General features: G+C 36.6%; 2 protein-coding genes across 4 annotated transcripts; one reads left to right on the forward strand and one right to left on the reverse strand.

Moving 5' to 3' along the window:
* The first annotated feature begins 1,718 nt into the window (after nt 1-1,718).
* LOC103715160 (sec-independent protein translocase protein TATC, chloroplastic-like) lies at nt 1,719-10,385 on the forward strand. 3 transcript variants are annotated; one of them, XR_003387177.2, is made up of 5 exons: nt 1,719-2,092; nt 6,428-6,726; nt 7,162-7,452; nt 8,193-8,476; nt 10,200-10,385. XR_003387177.2 is itself a non-coding variant. In XM_008802698.4 (4 exons), exons 1-4 carry the CDS (start codon nt 1,861-1,863, stop codon nt 8,400-8,402), a joined length of 1,032 nt encoding a protein of 343 aa, XP_008800920.2. In that variant the 5' UTR covers nt 1,719-1,860; the 3' UTR covers nt 8,403-8,762. The 3 variants fall into 3 exon arrangements, 1 of the variants encoding a protein (XP_008800920.2); XR_605339.4 differs by lacking the exon at nt 10,200-10,385 and adding an exon at nt 8,553-8,762; XM_008802698.4 differs by lacking the exon at nt 10,200-10,385 and having other exon boundaries at nt 8,193-8,762.
* Nucleotides 10,386-10,993: 608 nt separating this feature from the next.
* LOC103715161 lies at nt 10,994-17,802 on the reverse strand. Its single transcript, XM_008802700.3, has 4 exons — nt 17,646-17,802; nt 17,459-17,552; nt 12,152-12,361; nt 10,994-11,857 (listed from the first exon to the last, which is right to left on the reverse strand). Exons 1-4 carry the CDS (start codon nt 17,721-17,723, stop codon nt 11,154-11,156), a joined length of 1,086 nt encoding a protein of 361 aa, XP_008800922.1. The 5' UTR covers nt 17,724-17,802; the 3' UTR covers nt 10,994-11,153.
* Between the last annotated feature and the right edge of the window lie 3,375 nt (nt 17,803-21,177).

The following is a 21,177-nucleotide window of genomic DNA, read 5'->3' on the forward strand; positions in this document are numbered from 1 at the left end:
GGGCTCAAAGATGGCTCGCTAGAAGGAGTAATGACACCGAAGGCAACTTATCTATTTATAGAGAAAGTCAATTACGCCAAAATTCTGCTTCCATATAATGATCATACCTCTCGAGAGACCTTCAGAAGGAATACAGACAAGTTGCCAGTTTTTTTGGCCAAGAACACAGTAAGCCTGGGAAATCGAGTCTCCAGAAACACTCGTTTTTAGAAAACAATAAACATTTGGGTTATAACTTCTAATTTAACCTTTTCTAAAATTAAAGGATGGCTTTGAAGCCTTCGTGCAATTCCAATAGGGGAGAATCTTGGGACAGGATGGAGGAGATTTTGTAGGGTTACTTGTGGCTACCATCATGAAGCACATCTTTAGCAATATCCTTCTCCTCCAATATGTACACCACCCTAGTGGTTGAGGAAGGAGGACCGGGAGAATTGGAAGTCGCCATTCTTGGGGCTTGAAACTGACGAAAGTGATGGAGATTTGAGGGAAACGAAGATAGGGAGCTTCCATTTTGCTGATCTAATATGGCATAATGACCTGTAGGTCCTGCAGCCTCAAACTGAGCTATAAATCTTTGATACGTGATTAGATAAGAAGTGAAGCCGAAAATAGCCCATGAATCCTATATAGATGGGCCAGGCTTGGGTTACAATTTTGCACAATTTTGGAAAGAGCTATTTGGCAAGTAGTACAAAATTAGGCTTTTTGGCCAGCCGATTTTCATCCCCAAACATAGATAGAGTTGATCCACCAAAGTTTGCAACTTTGTATTGTACAACAAGATTAGGGCTACAAAGGATCCGAGCTATTCATGAGTAGCTCAAAATCGGCCTATTTGTAGTTCATTGAGACGTGACTCAATTAGTGAATGATCCAGGCTCACACAATTCTAAAAGCTTCATTCATAGATGAGTTGGATCTAGATGTGAGCTAATTTGCAAAACAAAAGCCTGGCTTGGTTGGAGAAAGGCTTGGCTCCGAGCTTATTTTGTGCTAAGGTCCAACAATTGAAGCCAAAATTAGTTTAAGCACGACAATATATACCAACTCTTGTTAGAATAGCTTGATACTCAGATTTGTTCGACTCATTGCATCCTTAAACAAAGTTACAACTAATAGTTTTATATTTTATGCTTCCATGGCCATGCTTAATCTAATAACAAGATGAGCTTACATTACATTTCAAAACAATAATTTTAATACCTTTGTCAACCATTTGAATGGGGTTGCGGCCTCGAGCAAGATTTAAATGGTGACATTATTCCATTATAATAAGCCACCACCAAAATCATTATTGACTATTATAATGATTAATGACTATTATTTATTATATTATGTGTGTTTTCAATTTTTTATCATTAAAATAAAGAAATTATAATAAAAGAATAACACCATTATTGTTTAAATTGTTGTTCACCAAACATAAATTTATTTTTATGTGATAAAAAATTAAAAAAAGAATTTTGAAGATATTATTTATATAGGGGATAACATGTAAATAACAAATAATTGGCCAATGGTCGTGGTTGTTATTTTTTATTTTAACGAATATCATCTGTTAATCCTAATGCCACTATGGATCCATCTTTTTACGACATAACATGAGCTCTCCGATGCTTATTTTAGGAATGCGGTTATTTTGAACCGTCGCCTGGAGGCAGAGCAGTGCCAAAATGGAGATTCCACTAATTACCGAGGTCAAGAAAACAAAGAAGAAGAGCGAGAGGAGAGGAATGAAGAGCCGACAGAATATCTAGCGCTAGCCATTTCTGGCTCACCTCTCGACCTGCTTCAAAACGAGAGGAAAGAGAAAAGTCCGGCGGAAGAGAGCGAGAGAGAGAGAGAGAGAAAAGAGAGATGGGAAGCACGGCTCTGGTCTCCCATCCACAACTTAGCAGCTGCTTTCGCCGCCTTGGTGCGGCCAAGCAGCACCGGTACGCTGTTCCGCGGACCAAAGTAACGCCTTTCCCGAGCTCTCCCCGCAGGCATCGTCGGCTCCTCCGCTCCGCTCTCGAAGACGACGCCAGAGAAGGGCAGCAACAGCTGCAGCCATTGCCCGGTGTTGGGGCCGCCGTCGAGGAAAGACCCGGTAGGGATTTCTCCGTTTTTTCAACTATTCTTTGGAATTTTTCTTAGAGACTCCAATTTTCAGATGTATGCTAACTTAAAAAGTATAGGTTTTATCATTTTTTGCATATTCAAAATTTGCAAATTTTAGAAGTTACAGATATTTGGGAACTGTTTGGTTGGTAAATGAGAAACTTTGATGATAGAAATAAGAAAAACATCGACTTTGAAGATCCTACGCAAGGTAAAATTTTCCAATTTCATGCTCTGATGAATTTCTATGAAATTTCACCACACGGGCAAGCGACAGTATCATGACTTATTACTTCAAGAATCACGCAGACTCATACTAAATCACGAATTACCAACGCTAATGACTCTCGATTTTTTTTTAAATTTTTTTGTGTTCGACTCTAAATTAGTGATTTTCCTCAAGCGAGGTCTCGTTTTCGTAGTTTTGTTCTTGTAAGGTTGTTCCTATGTTAATGATTCGGCGGTATTGTTGCAAGTTTAAACCCTAATAGGGGAAAGAAGTAGAAAATCGCACTATGATCTGATCTATTTTGGTAATTCTGACTGCTATTATATTTTTAATATGAAGAAGAAGGACGAGGAAGAGGTGAAGGTGGGGTAGATTATGACCTGCTTTTATGATTCTTACCCGAGTTTTGATGGTGCTAGTTGATTCTGTTGTCTTTCTTATATGGGCTTGTGATACTGTTATAAATGTAGAGTTCTATATACAGAAAAGGATATAACTATGTGGGTTCTATCTAATATTATAGATATGATCTGCAAATATATGATTTTTCTATTATGGAATGTGGGCGAATGGGATTGAGATTTTAGAGGTAATGACTTAGAATTGCTTCACCACAGATCAGAAGATCGTTGCGAAAATGGTTTCCTGAAAGTAGGTTTTATAATTCAGTTTTTAAAACAGGTATTGCGAGTGGCTGAAATGCTTCACACTTCGCTGTCTTAGTGAAAAGGTGGAAGATTCTTTGAATATTGTTGCAAGTTTGAAGCCTTATAGGGCAAAGAAGTAGAAAAGCGCACAATGGTCTGATCTATTTTGGTAATTCCGACAGCTATTAGATTTTTAATATGAAGAAGGAAGAGGAAGAGGTGAAGGTGGGGTAAATTATAACCTACTTTTGTGATTCTTACCTGAGTTTTGATGGTGCTAGTTGATTCAGTTGTCTTTCTTATATGGGTTTGTTATACGGTTATAAATGTAGAGTTCTATATAGAGATGACACTATATCCAAAGAAATTAATGCGCAAAAGTATCCTGGGTAAAGTTTGAGTTTTAATAAGTGGTTATACTTAAAACCTTTCATTTTATGCATGCAATTCCCTTTAATAGATGGTATTCTTGGACAAAGTCAATGGATAGTCACAGCTTTAGTTGGAGGCATGGGACTGAGGGAGCTTTAACACACAGCACTACTATGCTAGAGTTAACATAACACTAGCATGCTGATGTAGTTATAGTTTACATGGGGCATAGGTTAAGGTTTTGTTACTTTTCATAATTTTTAAGCTAATTTTTGGTATGCATTTTATTCATTTTTTTGAGCTGGCGCAAATGTAGATTTCTTTTGAGCCAGTACTGCTCAAATAGTGACTTACGCATTTTCTCTTTTATGGGGGTTTGGCTTGTTCTCTAAAGTGGCAAAGAGGCACTTAATAATTTTAATTATATATTGGTGGATTTTATGGATGAAATAGTGTTTAAGGTTTTGGACTGGAATCTCTTTCCCATCTTCTTTTCTCCCTTCTCTTTCATCTGTCTTCCCTCTTATCTCTCCCTTCCCTACTTTTGTTCCTCTCTCTTTCCTTCTTCCCTACATAGCTGTTTTTGTTTCTCCTCTCCTTCACTCCTCTCTTAAATCTCCTTTCCCCTCTTTAACCTCTCTATTTCTTTGTTTTTTCTCGTTCCCCTTTTCATTATAGGATTTGATGTGGACATTCCTCATCACTTGCCAAGTTCAGGGCATAATTAATAAAGGTTCTTCTTTTCTATGGCAAGCATACACAAAATATTATTCTCATTTAGTTGTCAGAATATTTGGAGCTATAGTAAAGGAACTTTAGAATATTAGAATGATAAAGTTATTGTGGAGGCCCATAAAAGAAATGGATATTTAAATCAACCAAAGATGAGTGGCACTTACTAGAATAATATATGCTCTATGTAAGACACCGGCAGCATTGGAATCTCTGCTTGAAATCACTTGTGAAGTATTATGTAATATCTACCTAAGGCTAAATCAATGGGCTCTTGTAGCTCTTGTAGCCCTCCTTTCTCCTAAAAAGTGAAGCTTCTGCCAACTTCTTTTTGGATGCCCCCTCTGATAAGTATTTTGAAGTTGAACTTCATGTTTACTCCTTGAAGAACTCAGTATAAATGGAGGAGTTATTACATACGCATGTGTCATATTTTTCATAGCTTTGAGAACTATTGGTTAAGACTTCAAATGAAACTGAGACTAGGGAAAAAGGAAGTTTAAACATGCAAGGTAGTGATCCAATGGAGGAATGATATTGGTTCACGAACTCAAAAATGTAAGTTTATACCATGGAAATAGGTACACTTTCACAGATTTCATTTTTTATTTCTTTTTGAGTAAAGGATATTAGGTAAGTCGCTTGTAGTTAAGGCATTATATTTGCTTATATCTGTTTTTAAACCAATAAGATGCCCAAGAACAGCTGGGGCATACTGAAGTTTTCTTTCGTAGAAAAATCTAACTTGACAATGTTGCAAGAATAAACTTCTCAGATGCCTCAAGATGAGGTCCTCACCAGTGCCCAAGGAGAATGCTTGAGGTATTTATGAGTAAAAGAATCTGACATAGACAATGAAGGACATGCTAGACATGTGCCTCATGCCTCCTTTTATGTTGTTTATTGTAGGCAAGGATTAGAACCTTAATTCACCATTGCAAAACAGGCAAAAAGTAACATAAAATGAAGGCTTTGCTAACTGCTAAACCAATTTGTAACCACAACCTACAGCTTGCGAAATTGTGTTTCAGTTTTGCTGTTTCTTGATGCTTAGAGATGAATCCAATTCCCCTGTGTTAATTAATGTTGCCTTCTTCTCCTCTTCATTAAGGCTCCTGGAAATCTAGGGAAATCGTAGTGGATTGCTGAAGCATAAGCTTGATTTGTATACCCAACTGTCCAGGCAATTGTTCATTCATACCTTGTGAAATTGCCAAAAGCTGTGTTGTTTGGAATTCAAAACTAAATTGCTATTTACTTAACATATTAGAAGAAAAATAGGATAAGGCTGTTTCAAAATAGGCCCCATAGTTTAGGCTTCCAAAAACCTCATGCATATAATTTGTTAACGACTGAATGGGTTTTTCTAAGGCTAAAATATTGAGCCTATACTTAAAACAGGCTAATATTATTTTCTTCTAACATGATAGTCCTGTAGAGATTTGGTGCTTAATTTGCTAACAGTATAGCTTGAGGCAATGCCACAAAAAATGAATAACCTTATGGGCAGTGTAGCAAGGAAATACTTGATATTCCATAAAAAAATGCCAAAGCTTTGTGTTTCTTCTACTTGTACAGATTTTTCAACAGTTTTTGGAAATCTAGATTCTTGAATGCAAACTGGTTTTGTGTTTGTTCTTTTGTATCATAAACCCATGTTTATATGATGTTGAAAGTAGAAAATTTAATGAGAATGGAAATAAACCATTTATCTTGGATCTACCCATCAATGAGTGCTAACACTTTCAAAGTATTCCTCTGCTTCTACATATAGTTCTGTATTGGTTGATATACTTGGATGCCAAGGATAACTATTGGATACCCAGTAATAAGGTGATCTCCAAAAATAACAATACTTTATCATATGGCTGATGGTTAGTACATATAATATGCAACTTCATGCAGATTTTTGAATTGCTATATGTTTACGTATGCCTGTTACTTTTGTCCGATTCCTTGATGTTGCCACTACATGAAAATGAATGTCCAGTTTAGTCATGTTTATTACACTCTCGCTCATACATAACTATTCTTCATATAATTGTTGCGATTCCAGTAGTTGCTCTGTGTTCTGCAGTTAATGTCAAAAGTTCAGTTGAGTCCTGCTACTTATTGGCACCTTTATGAAAGCTACAACTGTGCTGATAATTTCCTATTTATACATGTAATTTGCCTTGAAATAACAGATGTTCTCACCTAGTACGGGTCATAACTTTCTAAATCTTGTTAGGTTAGCTCAAAAGTACTGCAACCATAATCATTTAGTTTAAGATGCAACATGGAATTGAAATACATAACTTTGCTATCCATGACCTAAATTCTTTCGGTAATTTTGGTGCGGCAGAAAACTTCCAAGAAGACTCCCCAGAAAGCATCAAGCAAGATAATGGGCAAAGCACTGTCTATAATTTTCTTTATCCTAGCAAAGAGCATCTTCCTGATGATAAAGAGATGAGCATTTTTGACCATTTAGAGGAGCTTCGCCAGAGAATATTTGTCTCTGTTTTGGCTGTAGGAGCCGCTATCTTAGGTTGCTTTGCTTTTTCAAAGGATTTAATATTGCTCCTTGAAGCACCTGTAAGTGCTCAAGGAGTTCGCTTTCTGCAACTGTCTCCTGGGGAGTTTTTCTTTACAACTCTAAAGGTAAAATTTCGAAAAAATGGCTGCCTTTACTTACTATTTGTCTTTATCAGATGCTATTCTACCTAATTACTGCTGAGGCATATTTTTTGTTTGTCTTTCAACTGCACCATTTTTTCTTGAAGCCAATACTCCTCATCGGATGTATTTGTTTAATACAACTCAGTAGATCCTGTGTTTTGCTTCTTCTTTTTGGCATCGGCTGTCTGATTAGCCTTTTCTAATGTATCTTTCTCATTAATAATGGCTGATATTTGTAGAACCCCCCTCCCTTTCCTTTTTTTACCTTCAGCCATGTATAATTAGAAACTAATTGGTTTTACCATGAAGGGCTTTTTTCTCACTCATGCCACTTCTGAGGGTTTAAATATGTCAATGTGCAGCAGTTTTAGGAAATGATTCTGCTTATTATGATACAAGTGTTTTAATGCTAAGCAGGTATCTGGTTACTGTGGGCTTGTTCTGGGGAGTCCTGTCATTCTCTATGAGATCATCGCATTTGTTCTTCCTGGTCTAACAAGGGATGAAAGAAGGTTCCTAGGGCCTATTGTCCTGGGCTCTTCGGTTCTCTTTTATGCTGGCATTGCTTTCTCCTATTCAACTCTAACTCCAGCAGCCTTAAATTTCTTTGTTAACTATGCAGAAGGGGCAGTAGAATCGTTATGGTCTATTGATCAATACTTTGAGTTTGTGCTTGTGCTTATGTTCAGCACAGGATTGTCATTTCAGGTACTGTTGAATATTTCCATTACATTTCTATTGAATTTTCGTATGAGAGCATGCTACTTTAGAGATCCCTATCATGAAACCACATTATGCCTTGACAAGTCAAGTTTTCTCTTATGGACAGAATAAGTGGAGATTAGAAATAATACCTTCTCAAGTTTTTTTCTGTCATTGCATTCTCTCTCTCTCTCTTTCTGGGCATGCGCACGCTGTTAGTGGCTTGTAGCATATGCTTATATAGTTCCAATGGGACTTGTCAATTTTTTTTTGCAGCCATCTCATTCCTCATATACATGTTTATGCAGCACAAAAAAAACCCCGTACAACTCTTTCCTGCTACTTGTGATATATGTGTTCTACAATTGTTATTATTGTTATTATTATTTTGTCAATTAGTTCATTGGCCACCCTTCTGTCTTATCTTTCATGCCATGCATTTTTTTTTGGGGCATCCAAATTTCATCATTGCTTCTGTTGAAGACTAAGAGCATCTTAACAATCAATATATGATCTTCTCATTAGATATAGGGCTCGAGTAGTACTCCAAAACTGCTGTTATTTATTGATCCTGGTACATGAGTTTGCATGTCTATAGATCTATAAGAGATGTTAGTTGGACAAGGGTTGTGGATTCTGGTTACAAGACTGATAGTGTTCAAGGTCAAGAAAGCTGACACTAATTACTAAATTGGGTCCAGGGCTTCCCAACTCATTGCACATGCTTTTTAATTTTTGATTTGCAGGTTCCAGTTATACAGCTCTTGTTGGGGCAGGTTGGTTTGGTGTCTGGAGACCAAATGCTCTCCATCTGGAGATATGTTGTGGTTGGCGCTGTTGTTGCTGCTGCTGTGCTTACACCATCAACCGATCCGCTGACCCAGTTACTGTTGGCAGGGCCACTGTTAGGTCTCTACTTAGGTGGTGCATGGATGGTGAAACTAATTGGTCGTTAACTGCTTCACCTAATGCATGATTTGCCTTCAAATGGGTCCATGAAAACCCATTAGGTATCACAAGCACAGTAGAGGTAAATGTTGTTGGCATTTAATATTTTATTTGTTTTTGAATTATGACCATACCCAATGCATATTTTTTGTATTTAGGTGGATGGGAGGCCTTGGGTTTCTTCTGTTACTTTAATGTGCCATGGCATTTTTTAGCTTGTTTTTATATGTAATTACGTATTTGTACATCAGCTAGCAGGAGTTATTTATTAGTTGATCCAGTTAAAAGTAGATGATATTGCATTCTGATTCCTGAGTTGTACGACCTTTTAACAAAATGAAATTTTTTCTGGAGTTCTCTTCTATGTATTTTATTTTGCCTCATGAAGCTAACAGAAAAAGAATGGAAACCATTGTGATTATAATTTATTGAGACTTATTTATGACAGTTTGTTTTTTCTAACTGTTTCCCTCCCTTATCCTACCCTAAAAAGAAGGCGTTGATAGTTTCTGGTTTGTCATTTGGAATTTGATCATTCTGAAGAAGAAGCCATCCTTGAAATTACTCCAAATAATCAAAACTTAGTTCTGCAATCAAAACCCAGGGGCTTTGAGGTAGTTGTTTAAATCCATTTCATTGTCATGATTATCATACAGTTTCTAAAAGATCTTGCATTCCATCTAGTTATGAAACAAAAATAATGATCACATAGAAAGCAAAAGTATTATACACATATATGTGAAAAATGCATACAAATCATAAGAAAATCATTAGTAAACTAGTTTTAAATAGATTTCTGTTGATTTCTCAGGTTGCGTGCATTAATTCATGAATGTTTGATAAAAACTCCTTTCCCTACTCCTTGTTCTGCTTTTGAATGGAAATAAATAAAATTACTGATTTATTTTAATGGTTTTATCAAGACCATGAAAAAAAATCTTTGATTTAAATTTTCCTTCTTCCCTTTTCCTCTCTCTCTTCATTGCTAAGCCATTCTCTCATAACTCAAGTATTGGGCATCCAATTTATAGAACTTTCCTTGTATTCAGAATTCAGGTTTCTTAGTGAGTTGCTAAAAAAAAAAAAAAAAAAATCTCATCAGTTTCCTAATTTGGTTTTCCTAGAAACTCCTACTTGAGTGGGACGGAAATGTGTTTCCCTATAACTATGGTGCAGGATAGGCACATAGATAAATATGATCATAAATATGCTCACCGTTTAGATATGAAATGAATCCCAGAGGGAAAAACACAAACAAGCACTTGTACCCTTGTCCGATGCCAGAAATTTTTAGGAGGGACCCAAGGTTGTCTGGCTGTTTACTTATCTAAATCGAATTAGCACAAAATAATGTAAGACGTATCCAGGGTAAACTATATACACCATTGTTTGCAAGAAGTAGAAAGAAGCAAAAGGTGTAAAATGCTAACTCATAAATCTCACTGCTCTTCTTAGCTTTTTGGCATTAAATCAAACCCAAAACTAGCAGCAAATTAGAGAGCATCTCCCTTGCCTGTTCAATGAGATCTAGCGTACTTTTAAAGAGACCGCAATGCGCTTGCATTCCTTTCTCATACCTGGAACGCAATTCCCTCATATTGAGTGCTCTAGTTAGGCGTGGTGTTCCCAAATATTTAAGGTGCTTGTTGAGCTTGATTAAGAGGCCTTTACATGTGCTATCTTAGCATTCTTGAATGCTTTCGATCCATCGATAACATTCAGAATGTTCGAGCGAGTGACATGCTTATGAATTGATTAAAATAGATGGTTTATGTTAATTGAAGTTAATAGTAGTATCTCTGCAGGATTATAAACCTCATGGTTTAGGATGCTGGTTAATGAATCAAGTTTGAATGGCTGGGGGGCTCTAGATATCGTTTAGATGTGCATTGATGAAAGTGACGAGCTTGTTTATATTCGATACTGTCTGTATGTATAATCTTGGTGCTCTTGTAAGATGTTTGTATTAGGAACTCAAATATTTTACTTCCTGAGATATCAGTTGTCATCCATGAAGCCTGTCAAATGGTTTTTTTTTTGCTGTTCTGGTTGAACACGGCATGGTTTAGAATCAATTATGGGCGAAAGAAAAAATTATATCCCAGCACTATCCATATCAGTATATAATCATGTCCACCTCTTTGCATTCTATCGTAGCATGCAAAGACATCAAGTATGGTCATATAACCGGTCTCAAGTAAATTAGCTGATAAAAAAATAAAAATCAAATGCAGAAGATTTCTTTTTTTTTTTTAAAAAAAATATTAACTTCAGCCAATAATCATGATTACAAATTCTACATACATCTCAAATATGATTTACTAGAAAACAAAATTTGCCGTATCGATCGGTATCAAATCGGTACGCAGTCTTATGTCACAACAATACTGTGCACTGATGCTATAATAGGATGATACCACTATAAAGTCCGATACCGAGATGCGAATCCTCATAAAAAATACTGCAAACAAATATTTATTTGTTTATTTTAAAAAATATATAATAATAATAATAAGAAGAAGAAGAAGAAGAAGAAGAAGAAGAAATTTTGCTTTTCTTCTCTCTTCGTGATGGTGGAACCTGTTTAGACTCTAACCTATTGTGATCAAATTAGATTGCATTACATTCCCTCACTTTTTGAGTCAAATTCACTTCGAAACGCGTTTTGCTACACAAAAGGCCCAAACTACTGAACCATAAATAATCGCTCACACGCTCAAAGAAACAGTGCAGATGCTACACAAAATATCTCCGGCATGCTATACGGCAAGCCTTCCCATTTCAGGAACTAGATCATCCCCCAACATACACTCTAGTTTCCCCAGGGAATTCTTCAGACCTTCAAAGGCCTCATATACACCTCCAGAAGAGCCTTGAAGGCTGCCAACTTCTGCACGCATCTCATCGACTCCACCGTGCATCTTTTTTGAGATCAACTTCATTTGAGAAATCTCTTGCGGAGGGTAAACAGAAGCTCCAAGCTCATTAACCTGGGTTCCCATCTCCTGGCAGCAGCCCAGCAATCTCTCCAACGAATCAACATAATCCTCGGTGCTGCGCACATGACCTGAACTCTTGAGCAAGCCAGTAATAAACCTGATCACCTCTTTAATGATGGTAAGTGCATCAGACACCACGCTAATGGCTAACTGAGCAATGCCCATCTCCTCAGGTGTCAGGCCATCACCAAGGTCACTCTCAATCAAACCACCCTCTTCATCAGAGTCTTGTGGTTTGTCAGCAGCTTCGCCGGAAGTTCCATCAGCTGAATCATCATCAGAAGCAGCAGGCTTGAGTTCTCCCAATTCCCGGAGGACATCCTTAACGGAGACTGCAACCTGAGCCATGGCCCGCCCTATGGCAGTGCAGTTTGTGGTGGGAGTCTTCTTAAGGGCATCACATGCTTCCCAAACCAAGCCTGACAGCTTTGGGATTGATAAGCTTTTATTGGAACTGCGAGAGTCTGCACAATTTTTTTAAAAACATAAGGCTGCTTTATTTTCGACCTAGCGTTGTGCCTAAGTGTAATGTAGAGCTTTCCATCTTATAAATGAAGAAAAGGTCATTTGAAGCAAGCACATACAGAATTGCCCGAAAACTGAGATGGATTCAAATATTTAACCATATGATTAATTGGACAAGATGTCGTCTGACTCAATTCTCAATTCACAATTTAAGACCCAAGAGATGGAATGATTTCAAAAACTTTGGACATCATAAAAAGTCAACAAAAAATTAAGGTGAGAGAGATGCATACCACAAGAGGAGACTGCTTCCCTTAACAGTGAAATGCTGCAGTCAATAACTTGTTTTGCAGAAGCACAGATGCTCGCGTGGAGGGTTGGCCCAGCGCCCACAGTGCTACCATGGCAAAGTAAAATAAACCCATGAAGCAAATTGCAGTATGCCCCCATGTTCTCCTCCAGTGCTTTCACATCAGGTGTTTCTCCACTCCAAAGCATTCCAGCTGCAAGACAGCAAAAGCAGAATGAACAACTTGAACATACATCTATAAAGCTGAAAAGTACTCAGACATCATGGCCACGTCGGTTCCTTTCTCTATTGCGAAGGTATACATTGAGAAGACCTTAGAAGCTGTAAGGCATGGTCTTATCAAATGACGAAATGTGATGAAGCCTAGCAATTTGCCTTTTTGGTTAGCAACAGATAACTAGGAAAAATATGAGTTCAAAATGCTAATCCATTTGATGGTCATGTAGTGGTCAAGTTTAACTGCAAAAGAGTTACGAAAATTAAGCAACTTCTTTTGTTATAAAATGACATGCCTAAAGGAGTATGGATGTGAGAACTTGTGACAAAACAGAGTTTCATTTACAAAGAGTAGAGTTTGGCCCATGTGATGCACGTCAGGTATTATGGATGGCTGCGATCAAAGTCTGGAGAACAGGAACCCAAAATTGTAACACTACATTACTGGTTCGATATGGTACAATTAGGTATGTATGACATGGTACACATCCTACACCAAAACAGGCTCTCAATATTTTTTTCTCACCCCCAGCTGTACAGGGCGGTTTTGCTCAGTTTGGATTGGCACAGACAAATTCGACTCATATACCAAAGTGAATATCAGTATCGTAATGGTACCTTACTAATATGGTATGGTATGATATGGTATAGTCCATATGGGTCAGCATGACAAATCTTAGTTATGATCCTCTAGTCTTATTAAAGATTTCTTTCTTATTCATATATTTGATAAACACACCGTCAAATTTCGGATATGCACTTTTCCTGTTACTTTCCCTTGGAGCAAGACAGGAACTATACCAGGTAGACTTGTTTAAGATTATAGTAATTCTAGCAGTAAGAAAATAGGGAGACACAGAGATGGATAACTAGGAACTCACGAATGGAGAGACACTCGGGAGTTTGGGTTTAGTACTAGAATAGATAAGGACCATAAGGTGATGTACACTCCTTTACGCTCATTTTTCTTTAAAGATAATACCCTTATAGAAAACATCATTTAAAAGAAAAAAATGCCATTTGACTGCAAAAAAAAAAAGAAAAAAAAAGAGAAAGAGAAACTAAGAGGATGCATGTCTAACAAGAGGGAATCCTAATTAACTTAAACCCTACATACTTAAACAATTAGTTGATAAAGAAAGGAGCACATGATGAGCCTATTTAAACCATCATCAAGCCCTTTGTTCTCTCTTCTTCCCTTGGTTTCTTCCCTTCTCTCTTCTGCTTTGCTTTCTGTGATGTTTACCATGTATTTTAACATCTACACACATGATGCACATAAGACATGCATAAGCGTGCATATGCATGCACAAACATATGTGATTCAATACCACATTTTCATCAGAATGAAATATAAAAATGGTAAATATGAGGAGAAACAATGCATCGCAGTAGTAATGGAAAGATGTGCACACAAGCAAACAATATACATATGTTCTGATTCAGTACGATATCACCATTGGGTGAAGAAAGAAGAAAAATAGAACAGTGGAATAGGAACAGGGTGGCAGGAGAAAAAGGAGAGAATGGAACATTGCATATCAAATTTTTGGGTTAATCGGTCCCTCATTATATTCTTAGAGCGAAAAATAAGTGTGAAGGTAGAATGACACTGGCTGGTACTATCTACCTCGAGAGTACAAGCTATGCAGGCCCTCCAAAAAATTCAAAAGTAATATCCAAAAATTTGATAAGGCTAAAACACAATCTTATATGAACTATATGGTCTGATATAATCTGCACTATGAATGATGTAGTAACCGTAATGATAGATAAGCATAAAGGTAGAGTGTCTATATCTACACCCTAACCACACTAACCAAATTGATAAATGCAGCAACCATAATAGACTAACCAGACAGCTAGAGAGTGTATGAAAGCACTTTTCCCTGTTATGTTCCCACTGTTGAGTCAGAAAGGCCTCTATGTCTGTCCCCTGTAGCCTCTATATATCTATGCAGTTCCTTAAATAGGACTCTGTAATGTCAGGCCTTTCTATCTTCAAGCAGCCAGCTTTTTAGCTTCTACAAGTAACAGATTTGCCCTTTAAACATAGAACCTAAGAAATTTAACCTAATTGACATGTGAATTCATCTGTCTAGTAAAAGCATTCAAGAATCAGAATTTGTGAAGAGTCTCTAGTCAAATTATAGCTGCACTAAAATACTATCACAAGACTAATCCTGCAGTCATCTTGGTGCACCGGATGGGCACACTTCTTGCCTGCTACAGCAGACCTTTTTGTGTAATGCTTCATGACAGACCTACCTTAATCCTTCCTAAATGAAGAAAACAAAATACCAAATAGCTTCCTTATCAATCCTCTCCACCTTCCTTAACAAATAGGCTCTGAAGACTTTCTGATCCACTAAACAGAAAAATGGACCTTGAAATTAACTTCCACCAAAAATAGTTTAGTTGCTAGTAGGATCGTTTAAATGAGGCTTCCTGCCACAAGTGTATCTCAGGTACACAATTCCCTACACCAAGGGTTGAAATACCAATACTGGAACCAGTACTGGTGGGGAACCAATGTGTACTATACCGACACAATTTATGTTGGTACTGGCACAGAAAATGTGACACTAACTACCATGAGTCGGTGTGTTGCATAGCGAGCGGCATGCTGAGTACCAATTCCCTATATGCATGGTACAGTACACCTTGTACAAATTGATTTGAACTAGTACTCAACCCTTGCTCTCCACCAAGGTGGCTTTTTCCCCTCTATTCAAAACAATGGTTGCTCCTCAATAGTCTGAGCTAGCCTATGTAAACCATTGTAATGGTTTACCTTGGTCTTGTTAAGAATGGCAAAAACCTCCATTTTCCAACTTCCTTGACCAGAATTGCAGCACCAATTCATCTAGAGTTAACGTTAGGCTGAGTCTCAACTGTAAAAACACAATCAAATTTTCAGGCTTGCAATATTGTTTATGATATTGACAACATCCAGAGAAAATAGAGCACGAAGTGCATGAGCATCATCGTGTATCATTCTATCATGGTGTATTGCATATGTGACTGTAATATGAGCCAATATTATGCTATACAAGCTGTTATCATCATCACAAGTACACAATCGTGTATCATGTAACTCTTAACAAACAACAAGCCAATGCTGTTATCCTTCAAGGATGAGTCCTCACAAAATATGATTTACCTTATTACAGCATGGCTCATAATTAACTTTTTAGGTATGACCATATGAAATTTCACCATCTGACAGATTCTGTTAAGTTTGCAGTTTTTCTTTAGGAATGACAACCAAAAAGACTACCAGAATACACTCATATGGAGTAAGAATAATGCCTTGACAATAAATTAGTTTACTATCTATTAGAAAATAAGTCTAGCTTGGCTGGCGATACAGTTTATTGCCTGGTTAACATTTGCTATACAGACACATAAAATGAATCAACAAAGTATCTCAAATTTGTTGATATCATGTTAGCATGCCCTTACATACCATGGGACATCTTTCTCAATTAACTCACTTGTTTTCAGCCATCATTCACCTGATCACTAGCTATATTACAGACCTGAGCCTTTTCTGCATTGCATAAGCTTTCAGATAAACAGCATCCAATTCAAACCAACTTCCACCAGTCAACAAACTCCCATCCCCACACCTCCTCAACAGTGCTACCACATCTCCTGTTAGCAAGGAGACTTGCAACAAATGCCTGGATTTAAATCAATTTCAGCCCTCACATGGCAGGTTTAGTGTATTTGCAGCAAAGGTAACTCCACTATTGCAATATGAAGTCCATCCTTCAAGTTTGTCATGCATCACTCAGCAATTTAGACTTTCTTTTCTCCACCAAATACATCATACTAGGCCTGTCATGGAAATGTAATATTATAATGTAATTATCGGGATGTGGATAGAACATAATTGACTTCAAAGTCCTTTCCCAAGTACTTTGCCTCAAAATGGACTGTTATAATTTAGTTACAAGAAGGCTTCTAGACAACCTTTACTTTTTATTTCTAGATAGGTACAGCAGATATTTGCTTATATTTATTATATTAAGAACTGTTATTTCATGGGCATCATCAGATTAACATGCACATGTTACCACTACAAGACCTAAGTGGCCAGTTGGATTTCCGCAAGCCTGACGGTTACTACCATGGGAAAGGGATAATATATTGTTTCATCCTTAAATTTTAGGATGTCAAACATTCTCTCAAAAGTTGGTCATTTTGTTAGGAGGTAGCTTGGCCCATGCACTCAACTAGTATGAAGCAGGGGAGCAAGACAAATGAGCCTTCTACCTAGGCATGAGAACATGGAAGAGCCAAGCAAGGCTGAATGAGATATATGAGTCTCAAGAGTCCACTAGAGGGTGTCCAATAGTTCCAGCATACTCTTAGGGTTTGTGAAACAGGGGAATTATCCAATTTATTTTTGCAATCATGTTGTGCAGATTTATATTTGTAATTTCAAAGAATCCAAATCCATTAGATGTTATCCAGTTAGCATCATCCTAGGCATTTAGCTTAAAATAAAATAGGAGCTCTATATGAAGACAAACAAAGCAAACTCTAAGCAAGCTTCAAAGCAAATAAAAGGGTCTTGTCGTTAACTTTGTTATTCTTGTGTTTCTTGGTTCCCTAGTCTTAAGCATAAAGGAGTGGACTTGAGGCCTAAGAGAAAGGGCACGGGGGGAAATCAGTCCTTTTCTTTATGCATTTCATCCAACAGCCGCACAAGTTTAGAGCTAAGTGAACATAAAGAACATGAGATACAACTCTCTCCCTAGCAGCACTTCTTCTAGCAATTCATCTATTTCAGTACAACTCCAAATCAAATTGCGGACCATGGCAGCAAAAGTATAAAAAATACTAAAAAAAATCAACTCTTTGCAGGTAAAATTATGACAAAATTACAAAAACCCTTTTTTGGCCATGCCAGTATAATGATCGTGCATACTGTCTCATCCATTCTGATAAAAGATATTATTTTACATCGTTTTCAAGAATCCATCCAAGTACTAGGAACAATTCAAAGCTAACCTCCACATAAACCCCATAAGAATATATTCAGATTACAAAAGAAAAGACTTACCTACGGTTGCCTGTTTAGAGATCTCGTCGCCGAGTTTGGTGACCTGGGACCACGCCACCTTGTCGAGAGACGAAGGAGGGGGCTCCTCGAGCATCTACAATCCATCCAACGAAGAAGGAGCAGTAAAGGAAAGCCAAGAGAAAGAATTGGGAGGCGAGGATCGAAGAGGAGACCGGAGATGGCCCACCTGAAAGATCTCTTGGATGCTCCGGACGTGCGACTCCAAGACTCCACCCAGATACGCCCTTCTCCCTCCCTTCGACATTGCTCTCGCTCGCCAAGCGTTCGGGAATTGGGAAGGAAGAGAGAGCGGACTTGCAAGAAGTCGGCAGTCGGAACTCTGAAGTCGTAGCCTAGTAAGAGTAGGGCATGTAATGGACCCGGGCCGTGCTGACTATGGGCCAGGCTTTGGTCTTAAAACGTTGACCCTTGCGATGGAGGCATGAACGGATTTCCAGAACGGCACACGTGTGATCACTCGTGTCCATAAGGCAACAGCTTCCTGGATGGCTCGTGGCCCCTCAATAGCCCACTCCAAATCAGATGCATCGAGTAGTGTGCAAATTGGTTTAGGCTCAACCTAAACCTATGTGCTCAATGTGTTCATTGCATAAGGTTTTATAAATTTGGATGATTATTTGGATCGTTTTTGTGCGAATAAGTTCATCAAGAACTCGATAATGGTCGAGAAGTATGATTTATTAATAATTTTTTCATGATTTTTCCGAGCAGCACTCGACTATTTGGATCATCCGTTGTTGTTGGTAGCGATGTTCCTATATTTGTTTGCCCATAAATAGATATGTTGATTTTAAATTACCTTCAATACTTTGCTTTTTATTTTAAAATTTTAATCATATGAGCCTTCCTAGCTATTAGTTATTTGTTTGTGTTTTAATCTAAATAATACACCCTGCCGCCTTCTTATGTGAAGCAAATCTTGAAGACATGATATATCACTTTGATATCGAATCTCATAAGATTGATGCCCACAAGAAACCTCAGTTATGTATGAAGGCCTCATTAATAAAATAACAACCAGCATTGAACCCACTAACCATAAGATAATAATTTCATTCCATATATTTTATATGGCACAGCTTCTAAACAAGTCTTGTAGTAGACACAATCGAAATGAAGTCAAATGAAGAATTTTTACTCACCTCCTAGTTTGAAGCCTTTTTTTCCCCTGCAAACTTAAACACATTTGCTATCTTTAAAGCAAGAGTTTTTATAACTTTTACTGAAAACTAGGCACTTTTTTTTTTTTGCTACAACATAGGTTGGTTCCACTGCTAAAATTTAAACAGAACATTAGCTAACTATATTTTAAACATTTGCAAATCTGTAAAATATATTTATCATGATTTTATATATACCATCACTTATAATAATTTTTGATCCACAGGATCTTGCATCCATGTGGCTAGCTATGGGGAATTACTAGTGCAAAGTCCCCTAACCATAGATGGAATTGAAGTAAATTAAAGCAAAAAAATGTTGACAAACAATATTTATTGCTCCATGTTGTCATCAAATGTAGTAATCTCAATTTCCCTTTACACTACTAGTACATGAGACTATCAACCTTGTTGATGATTCTTTCCTACTCTAGTAATGTTAAATACAAAGAATTACAACAGCATTTTATCGACTAAATTACATGCAAAATAATCTATATTTATTTATTTTCTATTAAGATTGGAAAGAACCTAATGTTGTATGCAAATGCACCTTGCAAGTTTTAGTGGTAGATGTGTTGTACATGTTACAACTGCTAGAGTCATTGTACATAATCATTAGATGCACTGTTTTCTAATAGTTAGTGATCCAACAAAAGATTATCCCATAAAATTAACTTAAAGATTTTAGGTTCGATTAGTTTTTTTAATTGCTACCATCAATATTGATGATATATCTTCAAAATTCAAGAGGTTCAAGTTAAATATGGGTCAAGGTAAAAAGAGAACAAACCTAGTCAAAATATTATAAGACCTAGATCCATCATTGTGCTATGGTGAGAATGGTTGCCTCTCTAGTATCGTGCAGAATGAATGAGAGAGCGAGAGAGAGAGAGAGAGGGGAGAGAGAGAGAGATGAGAGGAAGAAAGGAGACTAACGAGAAATGAAGAGGAGCAACAATAATAAAGAACATAGGATTGTTTTTGTACCCTCCATATTAGAGTAGAGTAATAAAGAAGTATCAATACCAATATTTCTTGTGTGCTTTAGGATAGGTTTAGGGGGAGCTGTTAGGTGTCTTTATAAGAAAAGCATCTAGAAAACTTTGACACCTGATTTTTTATTTAATTCTATTTGATGTTTAGTCCTTATACATTTAACATTTTATATTTAGTTTTGAACACTCTTAGGCTAGTATTTGTACTTACTTAGGCATGTAACTAAATATTAAATAGTTATTGAAATCAAGGGTTGTGAATTAAAATATTTGTTAAAATACCATGCAATCAAACAAAGGACCGAATGTATTAAATGTCAGGATTTTAGGACAACCTAAAGATATTGCTTTTAAGGCAAAACTTTTAAATGCTAGATTTTAAAGATAAACTAAATATATTTTTCAGTCAAAATACCCGACAGTCAAATAAAGGACTGGGTGTATCAAATGCTAAGATTTTTGGATAACCTAAAGATAATACTTTTGAAGGTAAAACTTTTAAATGCTAGATTTTAAAGATAACCTAAATATAGCCCTAATAAACATTTGCATTTCAGAGATGACCTAAATATGAAAACTTTAAAATATGAGACAAGGGTTTTAACTATTAAGATTCTCTTTCTAAATTTTAGATTAGTTACAATAACTCATAATAGTGAAAAGCTACTAGGTGAATAGTTTGAGAGTTTTATTTTTCCAGCAAATTATTTTTATCATTATCGTAGCTTCAACAAATGGTGCTAAGCATGTTTTTGGACTTATTTGAATAAGATATTTTAGGAAAAATAGCGGCTCAGTATAAAATATTCAAAATAATGATGGTACAACTCTAATGGTGTATAATGCATTATTAAGTGTGATGCAGCCACCTTCAAATCAATGCGTGAGAATAAAAAATAAATAGTTTTTGTTGGTGTATTAGGATATAACCACCCATTTTCTTTTTTAAAGAAAAAGGTAATAACCATGCAAATCCCAAGATATTTAAGTCATCATTAGGTTAGAATCTAATCCATACCCAAATTGGGTCATTAATTTGATCAAAATAAAGATGTTTCTTCTCTCTCTTTTTTTTTTCCATTTTATAGTTGATTAACCTTTAATAGGAGCTACCTTATTTTATGGGTTTGTCAACTTGAAGGTGAAATTTTTATTTATTTCTTATTTATTACAATTGCACCCCCACCCTTCTTTTTCCAAACTAATTTTTCTTGTTGGATGGTTGTATTTTCCGCCAACTAATGAATGAAATATTTAAAACTATTTTTTTAAGAACAAGCAAAATTAAAGTTTGTTTTTTCACGAACAATATTTGAACTCTTAGCCTGACGAGGATATTAGAACTTAAATGGAAAAGTATGTGAGGATCCACGCAGGCGTATTTTAATCCTACAGCAGTTATTCGTGAGGTAGATCTTCGATATTTATATAAGATCAAGAAATCCAAATAATACTGGCTAGTCTTTTTCATTGAGGTTCTGAGCTATTACATACATAAGTTTATACTGTCTATTAGCCCTCTATTTTTACAATTTTTTTA

Source organism: Phoenix dactylifera, chromosome 11, assembly GCF_009389715.1.
Source record: "Phoenix dactylifera cultivar Barhee BC4 chromosome 11, palm_55x_up_171113_PBpolish2nd_filt_p, whole genome shotgun sequence".
NCBI lineage: Eukaryota > Viridiplantae > Streptophyta > Magnoliopsida > Arecales > Arecaceae > Phoenix > Phoenix dactylifera.

What these genes read in the sequence shown, in the direction of transcription:
- LOC103715160 (XM_008802698.4), top strand. Translation starts at nt 1,861, where the DNA reads ATGGGAAGCACGGCTCTGGTCTCCCATCCACAACTTAGCAGCTGCTTT. An exon ending in TTTTCTTTACAACTCTAAAG is followed by an intron (nt 6,727 to 7,161) that starts GTAAAATTTCGA and finishes AATGCTAAGCAG; the next exon opens with GTATCTGGTTACTGTGGGCT. An exon ending in GCACAGGATTGTCATTTCAG is followed by an intron (nt 7,453 to 8,192) that starts GTACTGTTGAAT and finishes TTTGATTTGCAG; the next exon opens with GTTCCAGTTATACAGCTCTT.
- LOC103715161 (XM_008802700.3), bottom strand. Translation starts at nt 17,723, where the DNA reads ATGTCGAAGGGAGGGAGAAGGGCGTATCTGGGTGGAGTCTTGGAGTCG. An exon ending in CTCTAAACAGGCAACCGTAG is followed by an intron (nt 12,362 to 17,458) that starts GTAAGTCTTTTC and finishes GCTGTCTTGCAG; the next exon opens with CTGGAATGCTTTGGAGTGGA. An exon ending in GGAAGCAGTCTCCTCTTGTG is followed by an intron (nt 11,858 to 12,151) that starts GTATGCATCTCT and finishes AAAATTGTGCAG; the next exon opens with ACTCTCGCAGTTCCAATAAA.